Below are 25,506 nucleotides of genomic sequence, written 5' to 3' on the forward strand. Positions count from 1 at the left end.
CATAACTCTGACAACTTTCTCCTGAGGAAAATGAGGGCATGAGTGGGTACTGCAAGCTGAATGCCTACCTAGCTTGCCCTTTCCCACACTGTGAGGTTTTCACATCAGCAGCGAATCTCGGGAGGGAGCTTGCATTTGCTGTTATCTCTTGTTGCCATTTATTTGTCTCCTGGCAGGTATCTGTCAGTTCCTTAAGTATGCCATTTATTACAGGGCTTTTAAAAGTCTTTTCTGCACATCTCTGTTTTTATTTTACTGTGTCTGCCCAGGCTCCTTGTACAGCATCGGGAAGAGCACGTTTACACACAGTGTTATTTATAGACAGGGACAAAACACATCTGCTCCCTTCAGGAGCAGCTCCACGTGCAGATAAACCCAAGGCTGTGCTATATTCTCAAGGAATTTTCAGAAAGTTAGCAGAGTAAGCTGGCTCAGAAAGTGCTTTGGGGAAAAGTTTCTTGATGTCTTGTTTAGAATTAGGCTACAGTGATGTTAATCTTTCCCTTCTTATCTGCATACCTATGAGACATACCCAAAACACCAAGTAAGCTACTGCTGGAAAATATGTTTCAATATCATTCTGAGGAGAAAATGAAAATCTAGATCACCAGCAGTTTTAGAAGCTGACAGCAACTTGTTTCCCTCTTTTCTCCTTCACAAACCTGTTTCTCAAGACTGCTGACCACCAGGTATTACCTCAATATCATGAGGCTAGTCATGAAAGTGTTTATGTGGTTATTCTGTATTTAAAACCTATGTAGAGTCAGAGACTCATTCAGGTTGGAAAAAATTCCTGGGATCATCAACTCCAACCATAGACCCTGCTCTACAAAGTTCACTCCTAAACCATATCCCCAGGCACTACATCTGAATGACCTTTAAACCATCCAGGAATGGTGACAGCCACCTCCCTGGGCAGCCTGCTCCAGTACAGTGCTGGGGGACATGGTTTAGTGGTGAGGTGGCAGTGTTGGGTTACCAACTGAACTTGATGATCTTAAAGGTCTCTTCCAACCAAAACAATTCTATGATTCTAGAGACAAACTCAGCACTATCACTGCAATAGGTGCCTGACCTGTTCAATTCCATTGGGTCACTGAGGTCTGTTCAGACCATCCCTGTTAATATGTACATTTTATTCTCATCCCCAGGATAACATAAGGAGGGTGCCAACACTCAGCTCCTCCTTGTAGAAGCTAAGAGAACCCAGCATAAGCAAAGCAAGTAGTAAGAGTGTGCAGGTCCTGCAGGCCTGCACACAGACTGCATCCACTAAGAGGTTATTCTAAAGCATGGTCTAAGCTAGAGTCAGAGTTTGTGTGTTTCTGCAGCTGTGAGGCTGTATGGGTACCAGCACACAGAGCCCATCAACAGAGAAAATGGAAATTAGACGAAAATCACTCAGAGAGCCCAACACAGAGGGAAATTTGGTTATGCTCTGCTTGTTCTTCACCTCCAAGTCCAGTTAGGAGGACATGTGCTGGTGATACTGATCAGGCTCAGAGTGATGAAGCTATTGGCATGGCTTTCTTAAATGCACACACTGAAGCTCTTTGTTCTTTCCTGAACTGCAGGTATGTGAATCACAAAATGAGATGAGTGCCAGTTCCTACCTGGGGAGCGCTCAGTCTTCAACCTGAGCATGCAAACATGGAGCAGCACGACGCTGCAATGCCACAATGGTAGGCTCAGTGGAAAAAGTAGTATCTGAATCTTTCCAATTTCTTGCTACAAACATCAACATAAAATCAATTTGTGCTGCAACATTTTCAGTTCTTATTATGATCTCTGTCACAAGGAGGAGGTTTTTAATCCCCTCCTAAAGACTTTAAGAGACAGAAGAATAATATGCACTAAATGCATTATACATTCTCTAATATGACCTTTTCGTGGCTCTTCAGCTTGACTGCCTGGTCACTCCTCTCCTTTGCCTGCCCTGATAAGCTGAGAGGAACAGGTGGAATGGTAAATAATCAGAATACTGAATCTTTAAAAGGTTAACTTCATACTGCAAGGGACTCTTTCATAGGTTTTTATATCCAGTGCATTCATATTGCACCATCCGGGAAAAAAGCTAGGAGGAAAAGTAAATGGCAGACTACAACTCTTCCTGTGACAGTGATAAAAATGACTCAGGAAAGGAGTGAGGTGGCTGTGTGATAGCTACTAATTTTATTCTGCCAATAGTTCACATGTCTTTATGCTGTGTGAAACAACCTACTTTTCATGGAGGTGTGGGAAGCTTTAGTCACCCTTCACCCTCAAAAGGTTTGAGAGCCTCAAATAGAGAATGGTTTTGAAATGGAAAGTATATTATGGTTCAGTGCTAAGCCTTTTCCTCCTCTTGTGTTTGCTGGAATATTTTTTTTCCCCCATATGAAACTTAAAAAGTAATAAAGAGTGAAGCCAGGACAGAGTACTTTGTAAAATAAGTGGCAGGTAATTTTCTGCCCTCATTACCATTTTAAACTGACACGAACTGCAAAAGGACCCAAGATAGTGCAAGAGAAGCGGGGACAGCAAGTACCAAGAGAAAGTAGGGAGAAGCCAACCCATCCACTCAGAGAGAGCATGGAGCAAATGTGGAGGCTATAACCCAGCACCTGAGTGTATTGCATTAGAACTAGAGATTCTCCTTTTGACTTTACAGTGCTGCCCTGTCATTATTTTCCCACAGATAAGCACAAAAGTTCTCCCAAGGAAAAGGATGGGGAGACAGGTCAGGAAAGGAGGTCAGTTCCTGAAATGATTTCTGTATCAGTAGCAGGATTTTTTTTTTCCCTGAGAAGGGCAGGAGAGGGAGGATAAAATATCACAGGGAGTGAAATGTACCCTCACAATGCACTCATGGGTATACAGCAATAAGGGAAGGGCACTATAGGTGTCAGATGAGTTAATAAAGAAATATGAAGGCCCCTACATCACAAAGATGTAAAACTTTACCATAGTGTGCCTTCCTTACAGGGATATTCTTAGAGATGAGGAACAAAAACAGGGACCCAAAGGCTAGAGATCTCCTCTTTAATGGGATTTTAGAAAGAATCCTCTTATACAGAGAGAAATGCAGCTCTGGCTGGAAGAGAGTTTTGAAAACCAATCTACTATTCATCAGGTTAAAGGCATTCAAGTCCTTACCCGGCCTCAAGTAGTCCCAGGGGAGGTTTAGATTGTATATTAGGGAAACAAATTAGTGAGAGAGTGGTCAAGCATTGGGACAGGCTGCCCAGGGAAGTGGTGAAGAGGTTAAAAAAATGCACAGACATAGCAACCTGGGACATGGTTTAGTGTGCATGGTGGTGCTGAGTTGACAGTTGGACTTGATGATCTTAGAGGCTTTTCCCCACTTTAACAATGCTACAAGTCCTTTGTGTGGGCTGGGGAGGGAGAGATCACTTCATGAGGCACTGCTGTTTGGCAGAGAGCTAGGCTTGGAAGTTTCTAGCTATTCATCCTAAGAGAGGCAGATGAGAGTTATCACATAGTTGAAACTCTTAAGTGAGTTCAATTTTTGCTCCTGTGTCTGGGAAGACTTTCAGAAAGGAGAAAAAGCCCACAACCAACAGACCGAGAAGCTACTTGCTGTTCCCTACTAAAATGGCAATCATCTCTATTGCCTTGTAGCCTGCGAAGCAATAAGGAGCTGCTAAGATTAATTAAACTCTGAAGGGAGGCTGAAGTGCTTAATCAATCACCAGCACTGTTGATTGCCACTATACCACTCATAGAGATTATTATATGGCAATTCACAGTACAAAGCAAGGCATCTCTGCCACAGAAAGGGCAGGGCCAGTCCATTCTTGGATCTCTAGTTCCAGCTCTCGAGGACCTGCTTTTTCACAGCACCTGAAAGCTGTTCACAGGTTCACCTGGCACTGACCATTCCCTTCAGTTGTGGGTGCTCAGCACTTCTGCAAATGAGGTCTCTGAGTTTCAAATCAGGAACCTGGAAAATTAGAGCACGCAGCGAGCGACCCTTGGTGAGCAATCTGGCTGAGCAAGATGGGCAGCGTTACAAAGCAAAGCAGTGCCAGGAACTGCACAAGAATTAATTTCTCCAGGGCAGCACACATCAACTGCTCTGCCTACGTGATTAGGGTTTTGGTGTGTGTGTGCATTTTTTTTTTCCTCCCCTTTCTTTTCTTCACCCTTTGCAATTTGCTGCTGCCTCTTGTGCTCTGCAGCTCGGGAGGAATAGATTGGTGCCTCCTGTCCTATGCAATCTGACACAGGGCCAAACCAGGAACGGGTTGTACTGAATGGGAAAGTGATGCTAAATGGTAGACAAACATGCAATTAAAAGCTGTATCATACTGGATAAGGAAAAGGAGCTGAATGAGTCCTACACCTGAAGATGGACTTGGTAACCTCTCTCACTTTCAGGTGTGCTTTGAAAAACCAAACAATTATCTCAATTATCTGATGATAATTTCCATTACCAATGGTTTTTAAACCACATTCAGGAAGCTTCAAAAGACACTTCTCAGGGAAAAAAACTTGAAAACATGATCTTGCATAATTCCCAGGCTGGTGACATTCAAGTGTGAGATGAGAAGAGAAACACAGTAATAAACCTTTGAACGCCTGCACAAAGTCTGCATTTGTTAATAGCATGTTTGCTCTTGCCTTCCATTCTAAGGGTGGTTAACAGGTATCTTCAGGGCAGCCAGGGGAGCAGATCACCAAATTATACACCACTCTGATTTCCTAAGGTGGCCATTTAAAGAATCCTAAATGTCTGTAATAGCAATGGGAAGGGTCACCCTTCCTATGAATGGTATGAACTGCTTTAAACTCCTGTTCTTCCAGGGCTGCCTTTATTTCTGTTGAAAGGAGACCATCAAGCTGTGAATACTCCAGGACAGGTCCTCCACTGATATAAATCAGTAGTGACTTTAATGGAGCTATGTGGATTTATAGTGGGTAGAAATCCTGGCTAGCTGATTGTCCAGAGTGTTAAAGCAACTGACAACTCCACCACTTGAAGAACTCCACTGAAAATAGGTATTCCTTACAAAGTCTGATTTTTGGCATCTGCCAGACCTGTGTGTATTGTACCAGTCACTAATAGTGACAGATCTAAAGTCTGTTTGAGGCAGAACAATCATGACAAGGAAAGAAAGAAAGAAGTTCTCTGTGATGATAATACCACTTACTGTGTGCCATAAATGTTAGCTACTGAAAGCACTTCAGTGAAAAATCATTAATTTCCTTTCATGACATGGTCAGGCACGACTTCCAGCACATGGAAGTGAGAATCATAAACTGCAGCTTGTTGGAACTGATTTCCTCATACTTCATCAGAGACCATCAAATGCTATTTCAGGAGTAATTTGAATCACTGATATAGTCTGTGCAGGAGCTGGTTCCATCTCCTTCATATAGAAGGATAATCTATCACAACACTGACAACGCACAGAACAACTATGAACTATCCTTAGATGACTCCAGTGCAAGAGAAGAGAAATGGAGGTTTGCTTTCGTGTCCTTGTGCTGGAGCAGCACCCAGGGACGTTTGAACTTGCACTTGAACTCGGACTCGATGATTGCAAAGGTCTCTTCCAACCTGGTTTATTCTATTCTAATACAAGAAATATGAGAGGTCTGGAGCACAAACCCTCTGAGGAGAGGCTGAAGGAGCTGGGGTTGTTTAGCCTGGAGAAGAACCACTCATGGAAGCTCAGGGGAGACTTTATTGCTGTCTACAACTACTTGAAAGGAGATTGTAGCCAGGTGGGGCTTGGTCTCTTCTCCCAGGCACCCAGGACCAGAACAAGAGGACAGAGTCTCAGGCTGCACCAGGGGAAGTTTAGGCTGGAGGTGAGGGGAAAGCTCTTTCCAGAAAGAGAGATTGGCCATTGGAATGTACTGCCCTGGGAGGTGGTGGAGTTACCATCCCCAGAGGTGTTCAAGAAAGGATTGGATGTGGCACTTGGAGCCATGGTTTGGTTGTCAGGAGGTGTTAGGTATTAGGTAACAGGTTGGACTTGATGACCTCTGAGGTCTTTTCCAACCTGGTTGATTCTATATGAGGAGGTTTGCCCTGAGCAAACCAGAAAGGAATAATGGGTATCTTCTGAGATCTAGGGAGACAATCAATTGCCTGGGGGACAGGTTGGTAAAAGATAAGAGAATATGGGGTGATCATACCAGGTCCATTTAGCTCTGTGATGATGGCCAATGTCCAGTAAGAACATAGAGCTGTATCTCTCCAGAATGCTCTTGCAACTTCCCCTGATTTTATTTATTTATTTGGTTTTGCTATTTAAAGCAGAAACATTAAAAACCTGAACAGAAGGAAAAAATGCAGATGCAATGGCAAGGTGCCTCTGAAGTAAGGCAGAACTGCAAAGCCTTTGTAAGCAAGGGGAGTTACATACAAGCAAAATCACTGCTAGCAGAAAATCCCCAATATCACGGGAAGTTAGAGCACTCCTGGGGAGAAAAGGATGACTGCTATTGTTACTGTTTTCATTATTATGATTCGGAACAGAGTTTCTGTGCTGGAAAATGGAGCTTTGAGATGATCAAAATAATTTACAAATTGAGATGGACAAGCTGAAGCACCAAAATGCTGGAATTAAGCACATTCATTTCAAAGTGATGTCTCTGCTTCACAATCTGCCAAGTTTCATTTTGAAAGAGTTTTTTAAGAGGTCTTTTGCTTTACCGTGAAGAATTGCCCCCTCAAACCCTGACTTTCCAGGCTAGTCAGTAAACTGAAAAATCAATTATTTGCACAGTACTGGTTTGGGGGGAGAAGGCCAGAAGAGAAGACAAGCACATATGAAAGTCAGTGGGCAATCAAATGGAGAGTGAGAGAGAATAACCACAGAAATTCATCCATAGGGCTGACAGAGCCTTATGAAAGCTGACTGCCATTCCTAACTTATATTTAGAAATGTATGGGGAAAGAGAGGAGAAGAAACTTTGCTGGAAGTGGAAAAGCTGGCAAGCTTCACAGCCACGTACAGAACCTAAGCACTGCGACTTGGCAAGAGGGCAGATGGTCTCTGTGAACAGTATTAACACCTCTCAGCAGAAGACAGCCATTTAAAAAAATGAGGGAGAAGCTGGCCTCTGAAGTCTGAAAGGAAATGAAAAGCTTATGCATGGCACAAGAGTCCCTGAAGCAGGGCAAATGTCTACACAAAAAGGGCCTGAGCAGAAATTGGAAGAAAGCTGCCTGGCAGCCCAACCTGAACATCCTTCTACAGGGGAAAGCAATTACTGTGTTGGAAGGAAGCTGAGCCCAACAATTAGAGCAAGAGCTTTAAACTTCTGCTAGAGGTTTCCTGAAGTATGTTGTATGAATCACAGGAGTGATGAGCATTTGTTTACCTGTGCATAAAACTGAATCCCTAAGGCAACGTCAGTTTGAATCCATTAACATTAGCAAAGAAAGTTGGCACAAAGTGTTAAAACACCCACAGCACTGCTTAGTGCTACTCAATGGCAGCACCCACAGCACTGCTTAGTGCCACAACATGGCAGCAAGAACCACCAGATGAAGGAGGTATTCAAGACCCAGATTATGCTTACTTGCACTAGGACCATACAGGTTATCTGACAAGGGAGTAAGCACTGCACAACACCACATTTAATTTGCAAGGCCACATGGCATCCTTCCAACCCCATTTCTTTATGAAAACAAATCATTTTGCATAGATCTGTGTGCTGCTAGCACGAGAAGAGACTTATTAACAACACAAATTACACCTTGCTTAGATTTTGCTTGTTTTCCTGATTTCATTTATTATCTGGGTCCAGAGGAGGCTGTGAAGATAATCAGAGGGCTGCACCACCTCTTGTACGAGGACAGGCTGAGAGCATTGGGGTTGTTCAGCCTGCATAAGAGAAGACTCTAGGGAGACCTGATAGCAGGCTTCTAGTACGTGAACTGTGTCCTACAGGAAGGATGTGAAGTGACTCTTCAGCAGAGAGTGTAGTGGTAGGATCAAGGGTAATGGTTTGCACTGAAAGAGGTTAGATGTAGAGCAGACGCACAGAAGAAATTTTTCACTGCGAGTGTGGTGAGCCCCTGGACAAGTTGCACAGAAAATGTGTGGATGCCCACATTCCTGGAAATGTTCAGTGCCAGGCAGGATGGGACTTTGAGCAACCCAGGCTAGTGGAAGGTGTCCCTGCCCATGGCAGAGTGTTGGAACCAGATGATCTTTAAGGTTCTTTCCAACCCAAACCATTATATGATTCTGTGGATTAGTTGGTGAGTGACCATCCTCACTCCTTCTCTCTCTGCAGAGATATGCACAGAGAATTTATCATTGTGGCATCAATGCCACTCCTCATCCTTGCTCCAATGCCTGGGATATGTATTCAAAACAGTCATCTGTGAAATAAAGCAAGTGAAGTTTAACTTTGCATCTGGATATTCTGGAGGAAGAGAAGTAATTTGCAGCAGCCCAGGGCATTTTGTTCTATTAAAATAGATGTCCTGAAAGCATCTAATACTGTAACTGCTCTGCCCTACAGCATCACAACCACTCTATTTCCACTGGAATGTGTACACCCAGCTCCTTTGTGAGCACCAATCTAAATCTGAAACCAGCCCTTTGCAGCCAGTCTAACAACCTCCCCATAAAAGCAGCCGGCTGGATGGATCTCTTCTGACTGCTTTCTTCTCTTATTCATTGTGACCTACAGCTAAGGACGTTTTTCACACTGCAGACCCATGGAAAAGACTCTCATAATCTCGTTAAAGGCTGGCATACTTGACTTGCAATACAGAATCCTGCATTTGTCTCCTCAGGGAAATAAACAGTTTTAAAGAGTCTTTGGACTCCTGAAATGACTTAACCAAATACAATGGCCACACTAGTAATAACTGCATCAGTTTTCTACTTCTGACAAAAATGTCTACAGTGAGGAATTTGGATTTTATGTGCCCTTATACAAACCCATCTACAGCTTTATTCTTTATTGCTCACAGGTTCTCGAGGGAAGCCAATTTCTCTTTCAAGCAGCAGTGACTTTAGTAAGTCAAAGCATCCAATTGCTAGAGGAGGGTTTACTTTACCTCTCATCACTGAAACCCTGCTGTGGAATACAATCTGTTTTCAGAAGAGCAAAGAGGTGAAGGACAAAAACAAATGGCAATTACTCAAAGGCTGTGAAGAGCTTGGAGACTGCTGTTCTCTTGCATCTGAATTAGGCGAAGAAAATACACCGGTCAAAGTGCTGCCAAGGAAAACGCTCTACCATTGAGCACGCTGACATTTGTCACACTGTCATCTAGAATGTGAAGCTGTAATATAACAATACATAAATATTTGCACTAATGACTGCTTTTTAAGAAAGACTGCAGCAGTCTGTGAGTTTTCCTTGAGGAGAGGTGCTGGGAAAAGACTTGATGATATAGTCACACTTTGCACCAACAAATATAATTCCATTATTTCATGACTAAAAACCTTCCTTGCTACTCTTAATCGCTTGCCATGCCAGTAAAATGAATTTCTGAACTTTCTCCTTGACTATCTACTTGAAAAAAAATAACTGCTTTTCCAAATAAATTCATGCAACCTCTTTCTTAGGGATTCCACCGGTCCAAGGCACAGCACATGCAATCCATATTCATCTATTGGAAGCAGCAGGAGAAATAGAACGTAGCATTTTTCACTCTCCATGCTGCCAGAGAAGCACTGTCTTTAGCAAAGGAGTTGGCCATGCAATACTTCTATATACACAGCAACTCAAGCAGGAAGAACTGGTCATTTACCCAGGCATATTGCAGGTTTTCCGGGGGGTATACTACAATGCTGTCTGAGGTTACCAAGTAACCAGAGAAGGCTTGAAGATAAACTTTCAGATCACACATAGCAAAATCTTCTGCAAATGACATGTGGAAGAAAACCCACAGATACGCTGATAAGAATTATTCCAAATCAACTAACCAACATGTAAATATGCATAGAATCTGTCTGCTTTTTGCCATAACAGAAAAGCATAATTACCCTTTATTCTAAGTTTAATGCAGGAACTACTCCGTGGTCCCCTTCGCTACTTCTTAGGGTGTGATGCTTAAAACACAGGCTCATTTCATCTAATTCAGCTTCCCAAGGTCAGAAGCTCGTAACAGCAGTGTTGTGCAGCATGAAATAGCACCACCACATATCAGCATGTTCTGCATTTCTTCTGAAAGGCAGAGGCTTGACAATGAATCTGCTCCTCAGAAGCTTAATATATCGTTTTCAGTTGCATCTTCTTTACTGTCACTCTTTTATACCTGTACTTCAATTGCACAGAGCATCTTTCCTTTATTGAGGGCTGCAGTTAATCAGTTGGTTCCATAAAGTACCACATAAATTCTGTTTTATGAATTCTTTGTCTCCAGGATGTAGCCAAATACCTTGTGCCCCAACACCCAGCAGTAACACATCGCCTTTGGAGAGCCCTGCAAAACTGCCATGGAAATTACAGCAGCCCAAGACCAGAAGCCCCTCAATGACCTTTGCTATGGTAGTGTTGGTAATGAAAAAATAGAACCTAGTGACGTTTTGCAGACAGGCCTCACAGAAGAGAGTAAGAACCAGAGAAAGAAAATCAGTCTGGCTACAATGAGCCAATAGATGCAACAGAACTTCAAGAATGTGAAATGCTGCCAGGAACTCTCACTTATCACATCTCTTACAAGCAGCAGGTATCTCTTCCCTTTCCTCAAATTCCTCATTCAGTTTACACCATGAACTATATGACTAAGAAAGAAAAATATCTATATGATTATGTGCAAAAAGATTCTTTTGGAATAAATGCATACTGAAGTAATTGCTTGAAAGGTCTATTTGTTCTACCATTTAAATACCTCTGTCACACTAATGTCTACTCTAAAGTGGCTGTAAGACACCTTTTAAACAGCACTGCAGCATTAATTTTTAGAACATATACTCAGAGAATCATTTTGGTTGCAAAGCCCTTTAAGATCACAGAGTCCAACCCTTATCTAACTCTCCCAACTCTGAGGCTACACCACATGTCCCTCAGCACCACATCTCTGCTTCTTTTAAACACCTCCAGGGATGGGGATTCAACCATCTCCCCAGGCAGCCCGTGCCAGTGTTTGAAAACCCTTTCTGTGAAGGCATTTCTCCTACTGTTCAACCTGAAGCTCCCCTGGTGCAACTTCAGGCCATTGCCTCTTGTCCTCTGGGACATCTTATTTTTGCACCAAGCACAAAGAAATCAGGGACAGAAGTGGCTTAGCTCTACCTCCTGTTTCATCTTGAAATCATCTCTGCTGAACCACATTTGCAGAAGTTTCCAGGCAAGGTCTTACCAAAGCCCTGTGAAGCATGTGTGGTACTTCTGCACCTGCCTCTCCTGACACACTCAAGGATTATTGCAGTCTCTTCCTCAGCACATGGTTATTCAGTGGGCAGCTAGCACACTAAGGTCATTTTCTCCTTTGGAACGTTTCTAACCAAAGCTCTCTTAGATCAAAGCAGATGTTCGTAGTACTAGACCCCAAGAGTATAATTACACACTTTGTGTTAATGAACTTCTTCCCATTTCTATGGCTCCAGTTCTCAAGGACATCCAACTGAAAACACAAAAGAACTTACTTTTTTTTTTTTTTTAAGAGACATGAAATACTGCCCAGTGGTTGTGCAGCCAACTGAGCTTCTTTATGAAAACAAACCCTGCACAGAGAACTCTTCCTCCCACTTCCCTCTTTACTGGAAAATCTATTTTAATGATTCTTTGCTTGCTGGGTAGCAGCATTCTCACATGCAGTTGCTGTATATGCTATATAGCACTCACCATATGTCTTCCCTCCTCATGCATGAAAGAAAACCAAAACACCAATAATCAAAACACTTGAAAAGTCTATTTGCTGCTAAAACCAAATTGTGCTTTAAAAAGTCTGATCTGGCTTCTTCTCCACCCCCCCACACCCTCCCCCCCCTTCTTTTTTTCCTGGTTATAAATTTCTTGTTTCTTTATGGGATTTTAACTGAGTTGAGGAAAGTGATTCAGCTATGAGCTTCCTTTAACCATCTTAAGTGTAGAAGGTGAAGATTAGTATGAAAGATTATTTGTTTCAAATGTCCAGGATGACAGTGCCCATAGACAAAAGGGGAACATGATGATAACTTCATGACACTGGGGAGTTTTCTGCTTCTGACAACTTCCCTGCTGCTCACCAACACAATAAATTAGAGATAAGGTCCTTCATCTGAGACACTTCTTCCAACCCTTCTCCAGCTCATCATGCTCAGAAGAAAGGACTGCAAGCGAGGGAAGGCTTTGCAGCGTTACACGTGGCAATGTCACAGGGCTTTGGAATCATAGGAGCTCACCTGTTCTGTATGGGATCAGCTAGGAATAGTCATTTGGTGTCATGCAAGGAAAACTCAAGGTCTGCAGAGCTTCCCTGTGACTTGAGGTTTTTTTCCAGACCTTTTAGCTCATATAGAATGGTTTAGGCTGGAAGAGACCTCTAAAGGTCATCCAGTCCAACTCCCCTTGCAGTAAGCAGGGACATCCTCAATTAGATTAGGTTGCCCAGAGCCCTTTTGAGCCTCACTTTGAGTATCTCCAGAGATGCAGCCTCAACTACTCCTCTTGGCAGCCTGTTCCAGAGCCCCCCACCCTCACAGCAAAGCAGCACTATACTGGTACTTTGGTACTGGGACATCTGGAGACAAAACTGTTTCTGGTATTTTCCTGGATTCCATTCCAACTGAACACACCTCAAGCAGAAGCTACCTTAAGCCCTTTGTGAAAGCCCCAGAACAGAATGAGGCATCTTCCATAGATGATTATTGTCTTAGCCACATCTGATTACAATACCACCACGTTAACAGAGATGTATTATGCTTCAGAAATCTTTAGGTATTCCCTTTTCACAGTGAGATACTGCAGAGAGCAGCAACTATGTACCACATCTGTTTGGAAAATCATAGAAAGATATATGTTCTTTCCCTCTCACTTTGCAGTCCCCAAATGAAGCCTAATTTTGCTTGTCTCAGTTAATATGCTCAGGGAAGTTTTTTTCCAAGGTTTGTTTCCCTCCTATTGTTTTTTCCTTTTGCATCTTTGGCTCTCCAAGTCATTTGTAACCTTTTCAAGAACTTAAAGCCTAAGCCTGAATTTCAATTGTGAAGGATCAACGAGGCATTTGTAACATGCAGCTCAGTGCCTGAAGTGACTGTGACATGATCTTATTTTCCTGGTTTTCATTTTTCCTGTTGACAGAGGTTGTCTGATAAGTGAGTACTTGCTGTTGGAGACCACACTTACAATTTAAACAATAAGAGAATCTGCCTGTTGTCTGTGCCTGATAACTCCTGGGCCCTGACTATCGTTGTAAACGAATTGAGGATACATAAAATTACCTTCAGACAAGCAAGATGGAGCCAAGGCCATAATTTATCAAACCCAAGAGTACAGTGGTAGCATTGTAGAAAGTATATTCTCAGAGAGGAAATTCAACTGCTTCTGCATGAATATATCCCTCCTAAACAATTAGCCATGAAATTCTGTCTCACTTAGTGGAACACAAGATTGTGATTAAGCTAAGCTGGAAAATCATCATACAGTAAACTTTGCTTGGACATAAACTTAGCCACTTTCTATATAATTGTTAATTAGAGATATTATAAAGGCAGGTCTGAATGCTTTGTTAGGGACTGAGGCTTTGTACATGAACTCCAGATCTGTCCAAGCTAGTGGCAGGATTTCCAGAGAGGCTGGACACCTGCCCTGCTGAGTGACCAGTCCCAGCCTTCAGGGTTTGAGCTGCATCTGCAAATGCAACTGACTAGGTACATTTTAGCACCTGGGACATGAAGATCCCATGCTGCTTACTTAGAAGCTTCTCTGGCACTAGCATTTATTTTTGTGTGTGCTACAGGATATTTTGGAGTTTTCTCTGTGGATGATGGGCTCTTGTCTGACAGAGATGGACTTGAGCCAAACTCTTCCGATTTTAATAACTCACAAATGCAGCTCCTGCTTCTCATTCTAGTCCATTTCTAAGGAGAGACATCTGCTTTACAAGAAGCAGATAACATTATTTTGGATTTCTAAAGAGTCCATTAAGCTGAATTACCAAAAAAAAAAGAGAAAGAAAGAAAAAGAAATGCAATTCTTCAGAGGAAAATGAAGGAGATGTCCCTGTTGGGACAGTGAAAGCTGTAAAATATATAAGCATGTACATTTGGAATGGTCTGGTGATATCTCAAACACCATCTCCCTTCTTCAGCACTAACAAACATTGAAGTAGATTTAAAAAATCAGAAGGAATTGGACAAAAAAAAAGTAACAACTCTCTGGAAAACTCAATCTCTGGTCCATACTCATTTGTACCATTATAGTCTTAGAATGACTTTACCAAAGTCCAGTAGCTGAATACAGAATTAACTAGGTTGGAAAAGACCCTTGAGATCATTGAGTCCAACCTATCACCCAACACCATCTAATCAACTAAACCTTGGCACCAAGTGCCTCATCCAGTCCCTCTTTAAACACTTCCAGGGATGGTGACTCCACCACCTCCCTGGGCAGCACATTCCAATGGCTAATCAACTCTCTTGATGGAAATAGTTCAGATTTACACTGGAATACCCAAAGATGGAATTCAGTCCTTAAGGAACTGAAGGGAAAAAACACACCCAAACCAGAAAACAGCCAACCAACCACCAAACAAACAAAACCCAGGAAAAAAAGCCATATGAGAAACAATGTCAAGAGTCTTTTTCCCCTTCCATTTCATTAAAAACTCTGGGTTGTTTTTCCTCCCCTCACACTAGGGTTGCTTGTAGCTTAACGCTGCAGTGATAAGCACCATCATTTATTTCACTGCCAAGCTTCTGGAGATTACACAAACTTTGTCATGTATTAATTGTCAGGAAAATATTCCCCCCCAAAATGCAGAAATTAATATCAAGGAGGGGGGAAAAAAAAAAGTAAAATAATAATATATGAAACCAATCTTATTTATTGTTGTTGTTTATGATGAGAGAGATTTTAGTGCTCTAATTATCATTATCAATGCACAAACACCTGCTGTTCCTAGATGGTGTTTCTATTAACCCAGTGTGCCACTTCAGTGCTTTCCTCTTGGCAATCTAAAATCAAATTATTTCTTGTCTGGAAATTATTGTTACTTGCTGCTGTGTTTACTAGGGCTGTCATTTTCTAACCTTTGCTTTATGGGGAAAACCCAAAAAAAATCAATAGCCACTTTAACATTTTATTTAATGAGTGTTTATGAAACCCTGATTACCATCGAGCTAAGTGTGCTCTTGCTGTGTTTGGAGGGTTTATGCATCCTGCTGACATTTGTATCCTTGCCATATCAAAGTGGGAAGGCATCTGCAGGGTCAGTGACACAGCTTAGGAGCTGTGACCGGTTCAGGTTTGGGGTTGCTGAGCCAGGTGCCTCTAATGGAGTTGTTGATGCTAGGAACATCAGTCCCTCTCCAGGTCACACCAGCTATGTGGCCTCTGAGCTTTGGGCTTCTGAGCACTGTTCCTACAAGGCAGCCACCTCCACTGCTGGTCTCAGTCCTTCATGCTTGCTCCACACAGGAACAGACCTTGCCAGCTGCAAATCTGGAATCTCCATAGCAAATTTCATGTGAAAGTCAGCAATCCACAGCAGCTGGTTAGATGGGTGAAACTCACCACACCAATTTGTTAATGAGAAGGACTTGGGGGTGCTGGTGGGTGAAAAGCTGGATATGAGCTGGCAATGAGCACTCACAGCTCAGCACCAACCATGTCCTGGGCTGATCCCCAGCAGCATGGGCAGCTGGTGGAGAGAAGGGATTCTGCTCCCCTGTTCTGCTTGGCTGAGACCTGCCCTGCAGTGCTGGGACAGCTCTGGAGTCCTCAGCACTGACAGGGACCTGTTGGAGCAGAGGCCACAGCAATGCTGGCAGGGCTGGAAGCCCTCTGTTGGGAGGCCAGTTGGGGTTGTTCAGCCTGGAGAACAGAAGGCTCTAAGGAGACTTTACTGAAGTCTTTCAGTAACCAAAGGGGCTGCTCAGAAAGCTGGGCACAGGCACTTCAGCAGGGCCTGTTGTGACAGGAAAGGGGTGATGAGTTTAAACTAAAAGAAGGAGATTTAGACTTGACAAGAGGAAGAGATTTTTTTACTATGAGGGTGGAGAAACACTGGCTCAGGTTGCCCAGAGAGGTGGCAGATGTCCCATCTGTGGAACCATTCCAAGTCAAGTTGTCTGGGGCTCTGAGCAACTCGGTCTAATCAAAGATGTCCCTGCTTACTGCAAGGAGTTTGACTAGGTAACCTTTAAAAGTCCCTTCCAACCCAAACCATTCTATGATGCTATGATTTCCATTTTAGATGGTGACCACTCCAAGGCTAGGAATAAAAATCATACACACTGACCTGCCTTGGGTAATAGTATAGCTGTAGATGAAAACACAAGACATGTAAGGAGTTACCTCAGCCACAGAGAGCTGCCAGAGAAGTAGCATGGCCTTAACAGTTTTCTTTCATAAGATTTCAAAAGGATTAAAAAACCCCACCAACAACAGCCACCCAAACCAACAACCTACTGTTTTAATATAATTACACCATGAGATGGTTATTTTTATGCAGTTCCTGTCTCCTGCTGCTGTCTGGGATTAGTCTTTATTTAGCAGTGATGAAGAGTTATGCCTCATGTCCTGGTTCAACCTCAAGAAATCTTGACAGGAGCTCTGGCTGAATGTTAATCTATCAGCATGTTACCTTGTTAAGGAGATGCACTTATTAAATGAGCAAATCCTACTGACAGGGATTTTTCTACTACAGTCAATATCCTGAAAGAAGCAAAGTGAACAGCGTGCTGCTGCTACTGCTGCCTTGTCCTGCTCTCTGTCACTTTTGCCTCTAAAGCAGGAGTTATCTGCTACATTTTGGAGTCTGCTGTAATTTGATCAAGCCCAAAGAAGATCACAACAAAGAAGCAACTGCTAGTCACTGGATGGTATCATCCTTCACTTGTTGTCTGTCTGGGATGATCTGTGCCGAGTTCTGAAACCTCAGAGCCAGACCAAAACTCCAAACAGCTTCTGCATCGGACAATCCTTTCTCCTTTTCCAGATCATGTCAAAGCAGACTTCACAAATCTAACCAAGTGCTTTCTGTGTGCCACTGTAGAAAGGACAGGCGACATTGTAATTTATAATTGTGGGTAAGATTATTGAGGCCTCATAGGTGCAAACCTGACTTTGCTCTTCAAGCCTAACAAAGCTCCTGGGACAGGCAATTCTCCTGTGCAGCTTGGCAGGCTGAAAATATCTATTGCATTTCTGTTGCGTAAATACTTTGCACATACAATTGAAAACCTCAGTAGGTGCAGAGTGAATGGTGGGGGAAAAGTCCAACAGCATTTGTTGAAACTGGAAAGTGATTTTTGAGATGATGTTTGCAATCTCTTTATGTTTTTGCTTTGGGATGGTTTGAGCCCTTCAGCTGAGACCCACTTCAGCTCAAACCCCCTATGGTGGTTCACACCTACAGCCTAAAATGTGAGGCTTGTGAAAAAGGAGTTTCAACTAAAAGAGGGAAATTTAGACTGGACAGAAGGAAGAAGTCTTTTATAATGAGGGTGGTGAAACACTGGCCCAGGTCTCTGAGAGAGGTGGAAGATGGCTCATGCTTGAAACATTCCAGGTCTGGGAGCCTGAGCAATCTGTTCTAGTTGCAGGTGTCCCTGTTGACTGCAAGGGGGTGGACTGGGTGACCTTTAAAGGTCCCTTCCAACTCAAACCTTTCCATGATCCTATGCTTTTCCAAATCTGGCTCACAGACTGCACATTCTATTTAACATAACAATCCTACAAACCCACAAGTTTTCCCCGGAGATATGTATATGAGGAATGTGCAGCTTTTCCCTTTGTTCTGCTGAACAAAAGGAAGATCCATGTGTGGTCAGGCAGCAGAACAAAACGTCCTTGGCCACCATTACTTTGCTCCTTCTTCTGATCCTGACAAGAACTTAGTTTTGCTGCCTTAGTCTTGAAGCTTCTGAGAGGAGGGGATGATGGTAATAGCCATCCATGAAGAGCAAAGGTTTCTGTTCTCACTTGCTTCTCACTTTGTTTGGTCTAATATTAATTGGGTGCAGCTACTTCACTACTCACAGACAATATCTAGCAGAAATGAGAGCAGTAACTCTTTCAAGCCTTTGGGAGAGGAAATCATAAAGACTGATCTGCTTGTGTGGAAGCTTGCAGGCAAGGTGATGCTAATAATTGTGATCAGAATGATTATTTACAGATGCTACACAACTCATTTACTTGTGTAAGGTCAATTTATCATGTAACAAAAAACTGAATTGGTTTATTCATATAGAAACCTTTGCAGCCAAAATATCAGATCTATAGAGTATACAGCTGATCATCCTGCTCTTCACTGCTGGAGTCCAGAGAAGGATCAGGTCAGTGTATGGAGCACACATCACCCTGTTCCACATCCTCATATCTGCCCTGCACTGAAAGTTACTCTTTGTTTGGAACACCCAATTTGCCCTCAGTAAAACAGGTGAAAAAGCCCTCCTAGCTTTGATGAGCTCAAACTGAAGTTTTGAAATGTTTGGTAATCTTAATTTTAGAATGTTTTTTTTGGTTTACCATCCCCAGAGCTTGAGACTCGAATAGGCCATTCACAAATGTATTCTAAAATCCAGTGTCAGAAAGAGTCTTTTTTTTCAAAGCTAAAGCCACAAAAGGTAAAATTTCCTGGCAAATCAAACCTGGGAACCAATTTCAACTCAGCCACGCTCATGGCTCACACTTCATCTTCATAAACTTTAAAATTATGTACTCTGCAGTCATGAAAACTTGTGAATAGCAACTTGAAACTGAAAATATTTGCTGAAACTGAATTTCAAAGGAGGCTTAGTTCCAAGACTGCATTCTTTGAGTTGCCAGTCATTCAGGTACAAGAAGCAATCCAACTCATGTGGGAAACAAGGCTGTGATTTCTTCAAATGAACTCCATGCTCTTTATGAGCATAATGAAACATTAGACCTTCTCATCCATCACATACAGTAGGGCTGGCAGTTAAATGCTACAATTCATATCCTAAACTATACCCTAAGCAAGGTACATTCTCGATCGAGCTTGCCAAGACCTGTTCCTGGAACATTTAAAACGTTCTCCTGGTTCCCTTTAAAGTTTAAACAACACTCAGTGTAATTGAAAACATTTGCTTCTGCCTAGTGACTTTACATTTGCCTTATCCAGATAACAGCATTTTCTTAGAAGTTGCCTTGGGCACTTCTGCAAGGTCAAAAAGACACAATGCACAGATAGGGCTAAAACTGCTTTGAATTACTGCATCCATTCATGCCCCAGTGGCTCTGCAACCCTGATGGCAACAAATGAAGATGCCTGTGTTGGGAGTACAGCACTCAACATCCTAGGAAACAGACAGAGGGTATGGTCAGCAAGAACCCTGTCACATTGTTAGGCATTTAGCATCCTGCCTGAGCTGCTACAGCACCGACACCTGACAGGGAATCACACAGGTATGGGGGAAGCCAATGGCCTCGTGGTGCATGGATTCACATTTGCCAAGAGATGTCCCAACCTGCACAATGTTGGGTTTTGGTAGAATGACCTACACCTTCAAAAGGAAAATCTCTTCCCTTGCCAGTAGGTTTTGAAGCACTAAAACTGTTTGTATCTTGTCTGAAGCCTTTTGGTTACAGAGGGGTTTTAGAAGCTCCAGATAGTGTCAGAGGAAGTTATGCTCGACAAGAATCCTCATTAATTGTAAAATCATAACATTGTTTTGCTTGGAAGAGATGTTTAAGATCATTGAGACTAACTGCTAACCCAGCACTGCAAAGTCACCTCTAAACCTGCCCCTCAGCACCATTTCTACACATCTTTCAAGTTTCTCCAGAGAAGGGGACTCCACCACATCACAGGGCACCCTGTTCCAGGGCTTGACAAACCTTTCAGTGAAGGAATTTTTCCTAAGATCCAACCTAGACCTCCCTTGGTACAGCTTGAGGCCCTAACATTGCAGAGCTTTTGGAAAGAGGTACCTGAAAACTACTAGCAGAGAGAACTTTGTGTCTTCTGCAACTTCTGCCACTTAAGTGCCACTGAAAGTCAGTCACCAGTACTTCTCTTTTGTTGAGATGATAGTCTTATGAATTTGCTAGTATTCAAGGGGGCATACGCTCTGAAAGGGCAGCGAACCTCAGGGCAGATGACAGCTCAACCTCTGTCTCTGGGTGGCTGGGTTGAAAATCAGCGGCTACCAGGGAAGCCTATTGCTAAGCTGGGGCACTGCTGTGAATAATGAAGCATACCAAGTGTTTTGATAAAACAAGGGAATCTAAATGGCCTTCAAAACTAAAAGAGAAAAAGCATTAGGGCTTGTCTTCTCCTCCAAAACCTTCCATTAGTACCCTGGCAGAGTCCTGTTTCCTACCTCTCTGACTCAATATTCCATTTCAGAAAATGAAGAACGTGATCCAGCCATCTCCTCAAAGATTTTAACTTTATGGTAGAGAGATTTTACTGTTGCTATTTGCCATTAGTGGCAATAATTCTGGGTGTAGTTTTCTTTTGCTCGCATTTGTATTACTTTGTTAACGTCTCCACAGAACCGGTTAGCGCTATAAAAGGAGTTCCAATTTTTTAACACCATTATTAGTCTTGATTCCTGGGCTCAAGGCAGAGATGGTTTTGAAGGAGCCCAGGGAGGAGGAAAGAATACAACTCAGACACTGCAGTCAATTGTCACCTCCGAGCACACACGCTCAGATTGCTTTCCTTTGATGCTGCTGCCAATTTTATTCACAAGCGTGTACAAAAAAAAAAGGTCATGACATTTAGAGTTACAGCACTCTGCAAATTAAATGTTCCTTTACATTTTTAATTCCTGAAAGCAATTTATTATGGAATAATATTTGAATATGATTGAGTGAATGTGTAAAGATTAATGCCAACTGTCTTTAAATTGGACGTTCACAACCACATACATTTAACCTTGTTGTATAATAGGCATTAAAAAAGAGAGGTTTATGCAGTAGCTCTAAGAGCTGCATTTCCATTTTGCTGGAAGCAATTGCACTGTAATTCTCCTTAGTATTTTTCCACTGACATGCCTGTATAAGGCATGAGGTTCAGCTCTCTATCATTTTCTCCTTAAGATTATGCTGCATTTGAATGGATTTCACAAACCTGGCAACTAAATAAGGAGCAGAAACCAAGTCCCCACTGGCTGTGCAATTCTTTTATACCCATTTTCATGTGAGAAATCAGACTGCTGATTTTTATACCAATTCAGCAATATTAATGATTCTATCAGACAAGAAGAGGGGAAAAAAGATTGTGTGAAGAGTAGAGAAAACACTAAGGAACCAAAGTGCTAAGTTAGAAGCTCCAGACAGAGTGGTCTGGAGATTTGATGTGAGGGGAGATCAAGTGCTGCCATGGCCAGGCTCCAGGGGACTGCCATGGGATTGCCTTGTACATCTCACATGTCAACTCAGATACTAGTCAGGGTTTATTCTCCAAAGCCAGGTGATGCTACTTGCTGAGTAAATAAAGGAATCTCAGGAAAGGCAGCACTATGGGAAGGGTTTGGTGTCTGCAATTAGGATTCATAATTCTCCCATAAAGCTAAGGAGCTGGTGTCCCAGCTGGAAGGGGCAGACACACAGTATCCCTCTGCAGATGTGGCTAAAACTGCACCTGGGTAAAACTGCTACTGGTGTAGAGAATCCACTCCTGTTTTCTCATGGAAACTCCTGGAAGCTCTTTGTTAGAACACTGACAAACTCAGAAATGCTCAGTTTGAGACCCTGCTACACCCAGGGGGTCAACTGAGGCAAGAATGTCTGAAGAAAGGAAACTGAGGAAGTTAAAGGAAGTCTTTAGCTGGCACATTTGAAGATCCAGAAGAAAATGTAAAAGAAAACAATTTAAAAGCAATTTTGCTGTTATTTAATTCTCAACACCAAATCCTTTTATGAGCATTTCAGCACCTAACCCTAGAAAGCAACAGACAGAGATCAAGGAAGGCCTTATACTGTAGATGGCAGAATTGAGGTATTTAACATCCTTGTCACCAGGGCAATGGTAGGACTGCTGTTAAGTCTGGCCTCTCAAAAAAGCCTTCAGGAAAGTTGCTCTGCAGATCACCCAGTCCATTAAATTAGTGCTTTGTTGGCTGGAGTTAAAAGTTTTGAGTCAGGCAAAACAAAAGCCTGGGTTTCAGAATACATATACCCTGTCAAATTGCATTTATCAAGATAAGGGTTATTAGAATCTTTTTTCTCTTGTGTGAATGAAATTGTAAGCTTAAAATGTCACTGAAGATTTATTAACCCGATACTCTTTCTGATAAGGGCAAAGAAACAGAAAGGGCAGAGACAAAGAAATATTTCTTGTAGCCTGATAAGGGCTGCAAGAAATAGAAAATATGAGTAAGGCAATTTATCTGTGGGCAGGCTCTAACCAAAAGATCCAAGCCTCACAAAGCAATATTACAATTATATGCTGATTTCAGAGCCTTGCCATCCAACATACTTCACTTAAGTTTGATATCTATGCAGAATAAAAACAACCCTCTGTGATTTGCAGAAATTGGAATAAATCTCAATTTTCTAAATCTAGGTGGAGCATCACTTCTTGTTCTAGAAAGTGGAGAGAGGCCTAAGGTGAAAGCTTCCTGCGAACAGAGTGTGAGCAGGATCAGCAGTGTTTTTGGCTGAGCTGCCCAAAGGCTGTGTTCTTTAAACTTGTTTTTAATTTCTTTTCTTTTTTTCTCCTCTTTCTGTGCCTCTTGCTGGCAGAACATGTCCACAGAGAGGAGGAACAAGAGCAAAGAGAGATTCTCCAATATTTTGGGTCCAACAGACTGTTGATAAGCTTCATCCTTTATAGTCCATGTGGTGCACATAACAAATAAACACATCTCTTAGGTTGACATGACAGAGCAAACCCTGCTTAAGTCAATCACTTTGGCTTTGGGAGCTGCTAACAGAGGAGCCCAGCAGCTGTCAGTGGGTTAACCGTCTTAGCACCCCTCCTAGGAGAAAGGGGACAGCCCAGCACTCAAAAGCAGGTGAGTATTCACTTTGCCACATCTACAGTCACACAAAGAAACCAGAGCTACAACAACTCTTTTCCCTTCCAAAAGGTTTTCTCCATAGCAAGGTGGGCACTTAGGCAGAACCTGGCTGTGGCACTTGCCCTGCTGCTGCACTTCTGCATTCAGTCAGACTGTTTTGCAAGAACAAATTCCCTTTGGATGAAGTCAGTCCAAGACAGCTTGTCCTTACTTCCTTGGAAAGGACCTGGGGGAGTGAATTATCTCACCAGGCTCTCAGACCTAAATAGATAACTCACTGAGGAGCTGGCAGGGAAAGTGGCCATTTGTGCTCAGACTCCAACCATCAGCATTATCTTACACCACTTGCAATGAGTTTGTTCTTGAAACAATTTCATATAGAGATGCAGTTATGAATTCCTATTTACCACAGATGTGACTTCCAAAGACAATGTTAATAACAATGAACATAATTCAGAGGCCAGGTGATATGCACATGTGACATTCAATGACTTTTCCCTTAACACACAGGCTATTGATCCCTCATTTTAACTTGCAAAGTAATGTACCATTAAGTAGCATTTTTCCCCTATTTTTTTTTAAATGATCACTCGATATTTCCATTAAAAATATTTCCACTCAAAAATGAGAGCCATTAACCAGAATTTGGGGGTTAGTTTTGCACCAGTTGTTTTCTGGCACTCCATGACAGTGATTAGCTGTGCCTTAGCCTCTCCTCAGGAAGTGTTACACACAACGTCTGCTAGTTAAGATGTGTCTGTCTTATATTGTTTTGAAAGAACACAGCAGGAAGCAAACTATCTGCTGTCATTCCACTCACAGCTCAACTTACCAGGCTTCTCCACCTTGTGTTTTGAACTTTCAGGTCCTGGACTGCAGGGACAGGGCCCTTCGCATCGCGCCGTGATGGCTTTGCCAGAAGTACAGGCGTGAAACTCCAGCTTGCACTAGAATCATAAAAACCAGCAAGAATACATTTTGAGTTAGGACAAGACATAAACCCAGCAGCTGTGGATTGAATGAGAAAGTGCATTTTGCAGTAATGGCATTGGACAGATTACAGAACTTCAGTCTCTGTTGAAAATGCCATTGTTTTTATTATCACAGATAACAACAATAATAGCTGCTTCCCATGCAGAGTTTTGCACAGCACTCTGAAACGTGCCTCATAAACTGCTGTTATTATTCCCCACTTAAATATATGGAATCTGCAACACAGAAAGCTGAACCCATTTCTTTCAGGTCACCTAAGAGATCAGTAGCCAAGCTGGGAGGAAAATACAAACCTCCAGAATCCTCTGTGCTTCTTGTGCTGCATTACCATGTTCTGGGGGCTTGGCCATCTACCACCTGTTACCACTACTGATTTATTAGTTTGGTATTTTGAGGAGCTGGGAGCTCTCAACTTCCCCTCCAAGCAATGGGCTTGGTCTGAATAACATGTGAAAAGACTAGTCCTCCCAAAGGTGGGAACAGAAGGAAATGAGCTCTCTGAACAAGGAAGGAATTTTAAATGACTTCTACCAATAAGTCTAAATTGCCTTAATGTTCACCAGCATCATCCCTAAACCCAGCCATCCAAGCAGCTCCAGAAATACAATGTTGTAAAACTGAAGGGTGAAGAGTAAACCACAAGCAGTACTGTATAGTTCCCTACATCTGCATATTGTTGCTTGTTCCTTTCCCTTCCCTCAACCTGCAGCAGATGGGATTTACACCACCTCCAGACAGTCGCTACTCTCAAACCATTTAGGACAGCAGGACATGTGCAGTATTGGATGAAATGAGACAACTCAGGAGAATTAAGATTGTAAAAGCATGCTAGCTAAAAAGCCCTGATTTATAACATCCTGACTGCTCACAGCCTTTGCTGTTTGCATCACATATATCTTATTGTTGACTTTCCTCCAAGAGCTTTGTTCCTGCATAGCTGTCCTCTGGCACTTTCTGCCCCAAGGGTATTTTCCCCAGACTGTGCCTGCAGACTGGACTGACACACTAATGGAGTAAGAGAAAAGGCAGGCAGAAGCAGGAACCAAAGGTGTGCCAGGCATTCTCTTTGGCTTGATACCTAACGAGCTGAATCGAGTTCCATTCTTTGTCCTCTGGAAGCGCTGCTTTTACCAGATCAAGATCTGGGGGCTTTTGGTGCAAGGGGAAGCTGTGCCTGCAGTGCTCCTTCCTGCAGAGACTGCCTCCTGCCAGAAGACACTGGAAATGCTGGGCTGCAGCCCCCCTTTGCTAGGGCTGAGTCTTCCTATAGCTGAATCCTTTCATTTAGAAGCAGGCCAGCCTGCTTACACCACGTGTTTTGAAACGTGCAGCTCTTTGGAAGTCTGAAGCACACCCAGCATATAGACCACATTGTCACCCAGTGAGACTGCAGTGGGCAACTGGAGCTCATCCAGCCGCAGCCACAGACAAAAATCACAGCTTAGTC

The 25,506-nt window shown here is 42.7% G+C and overlaps 1 protein-coding gene across 2 annotated transcripts in view; it reads right to left on the bottom strand.

Moving 5' to 3' along the window:
- Positions 1 to 25,506, bottom strand: part of SPOCK1 (SPARC (osteonectin), cwcv and kazal like domains proteoglycan 1) — a 309,361-nt gene that overhangs the window by 43,669 nt on the left and 240,186 nt on the right. For both annotated transcript variants that reach the window (XM_068163062.1, XM_068163053.1), the window contains exon 6: positions 23,899 to 24,013. In XM_068163062.1, the coding sequence (XP_068019163.1) occupies positions 23,899 to 24,013 (115 nt within the window). The remainder of the gene's footprint in view (positions 1 to 23,898; positions 24,014 to 25,506) is intronic.

The sequence above is a fragment of the Melanerpes formicivorus genome, unplaced genomic scaffold (genome assembly GCF_026170545.1).
Source record: "Melanerpes formicivorus ecotype bairdi unplaced genomic scaffold, bMelFor1.0.p_v2 SCAF_2, whole genome shotgun sequence".
NCBI lineage: Eukaryota > Metazoa > Chordata > Aves > Piciformes > Picidae > Melanerpes > Melanerpes formicivorus.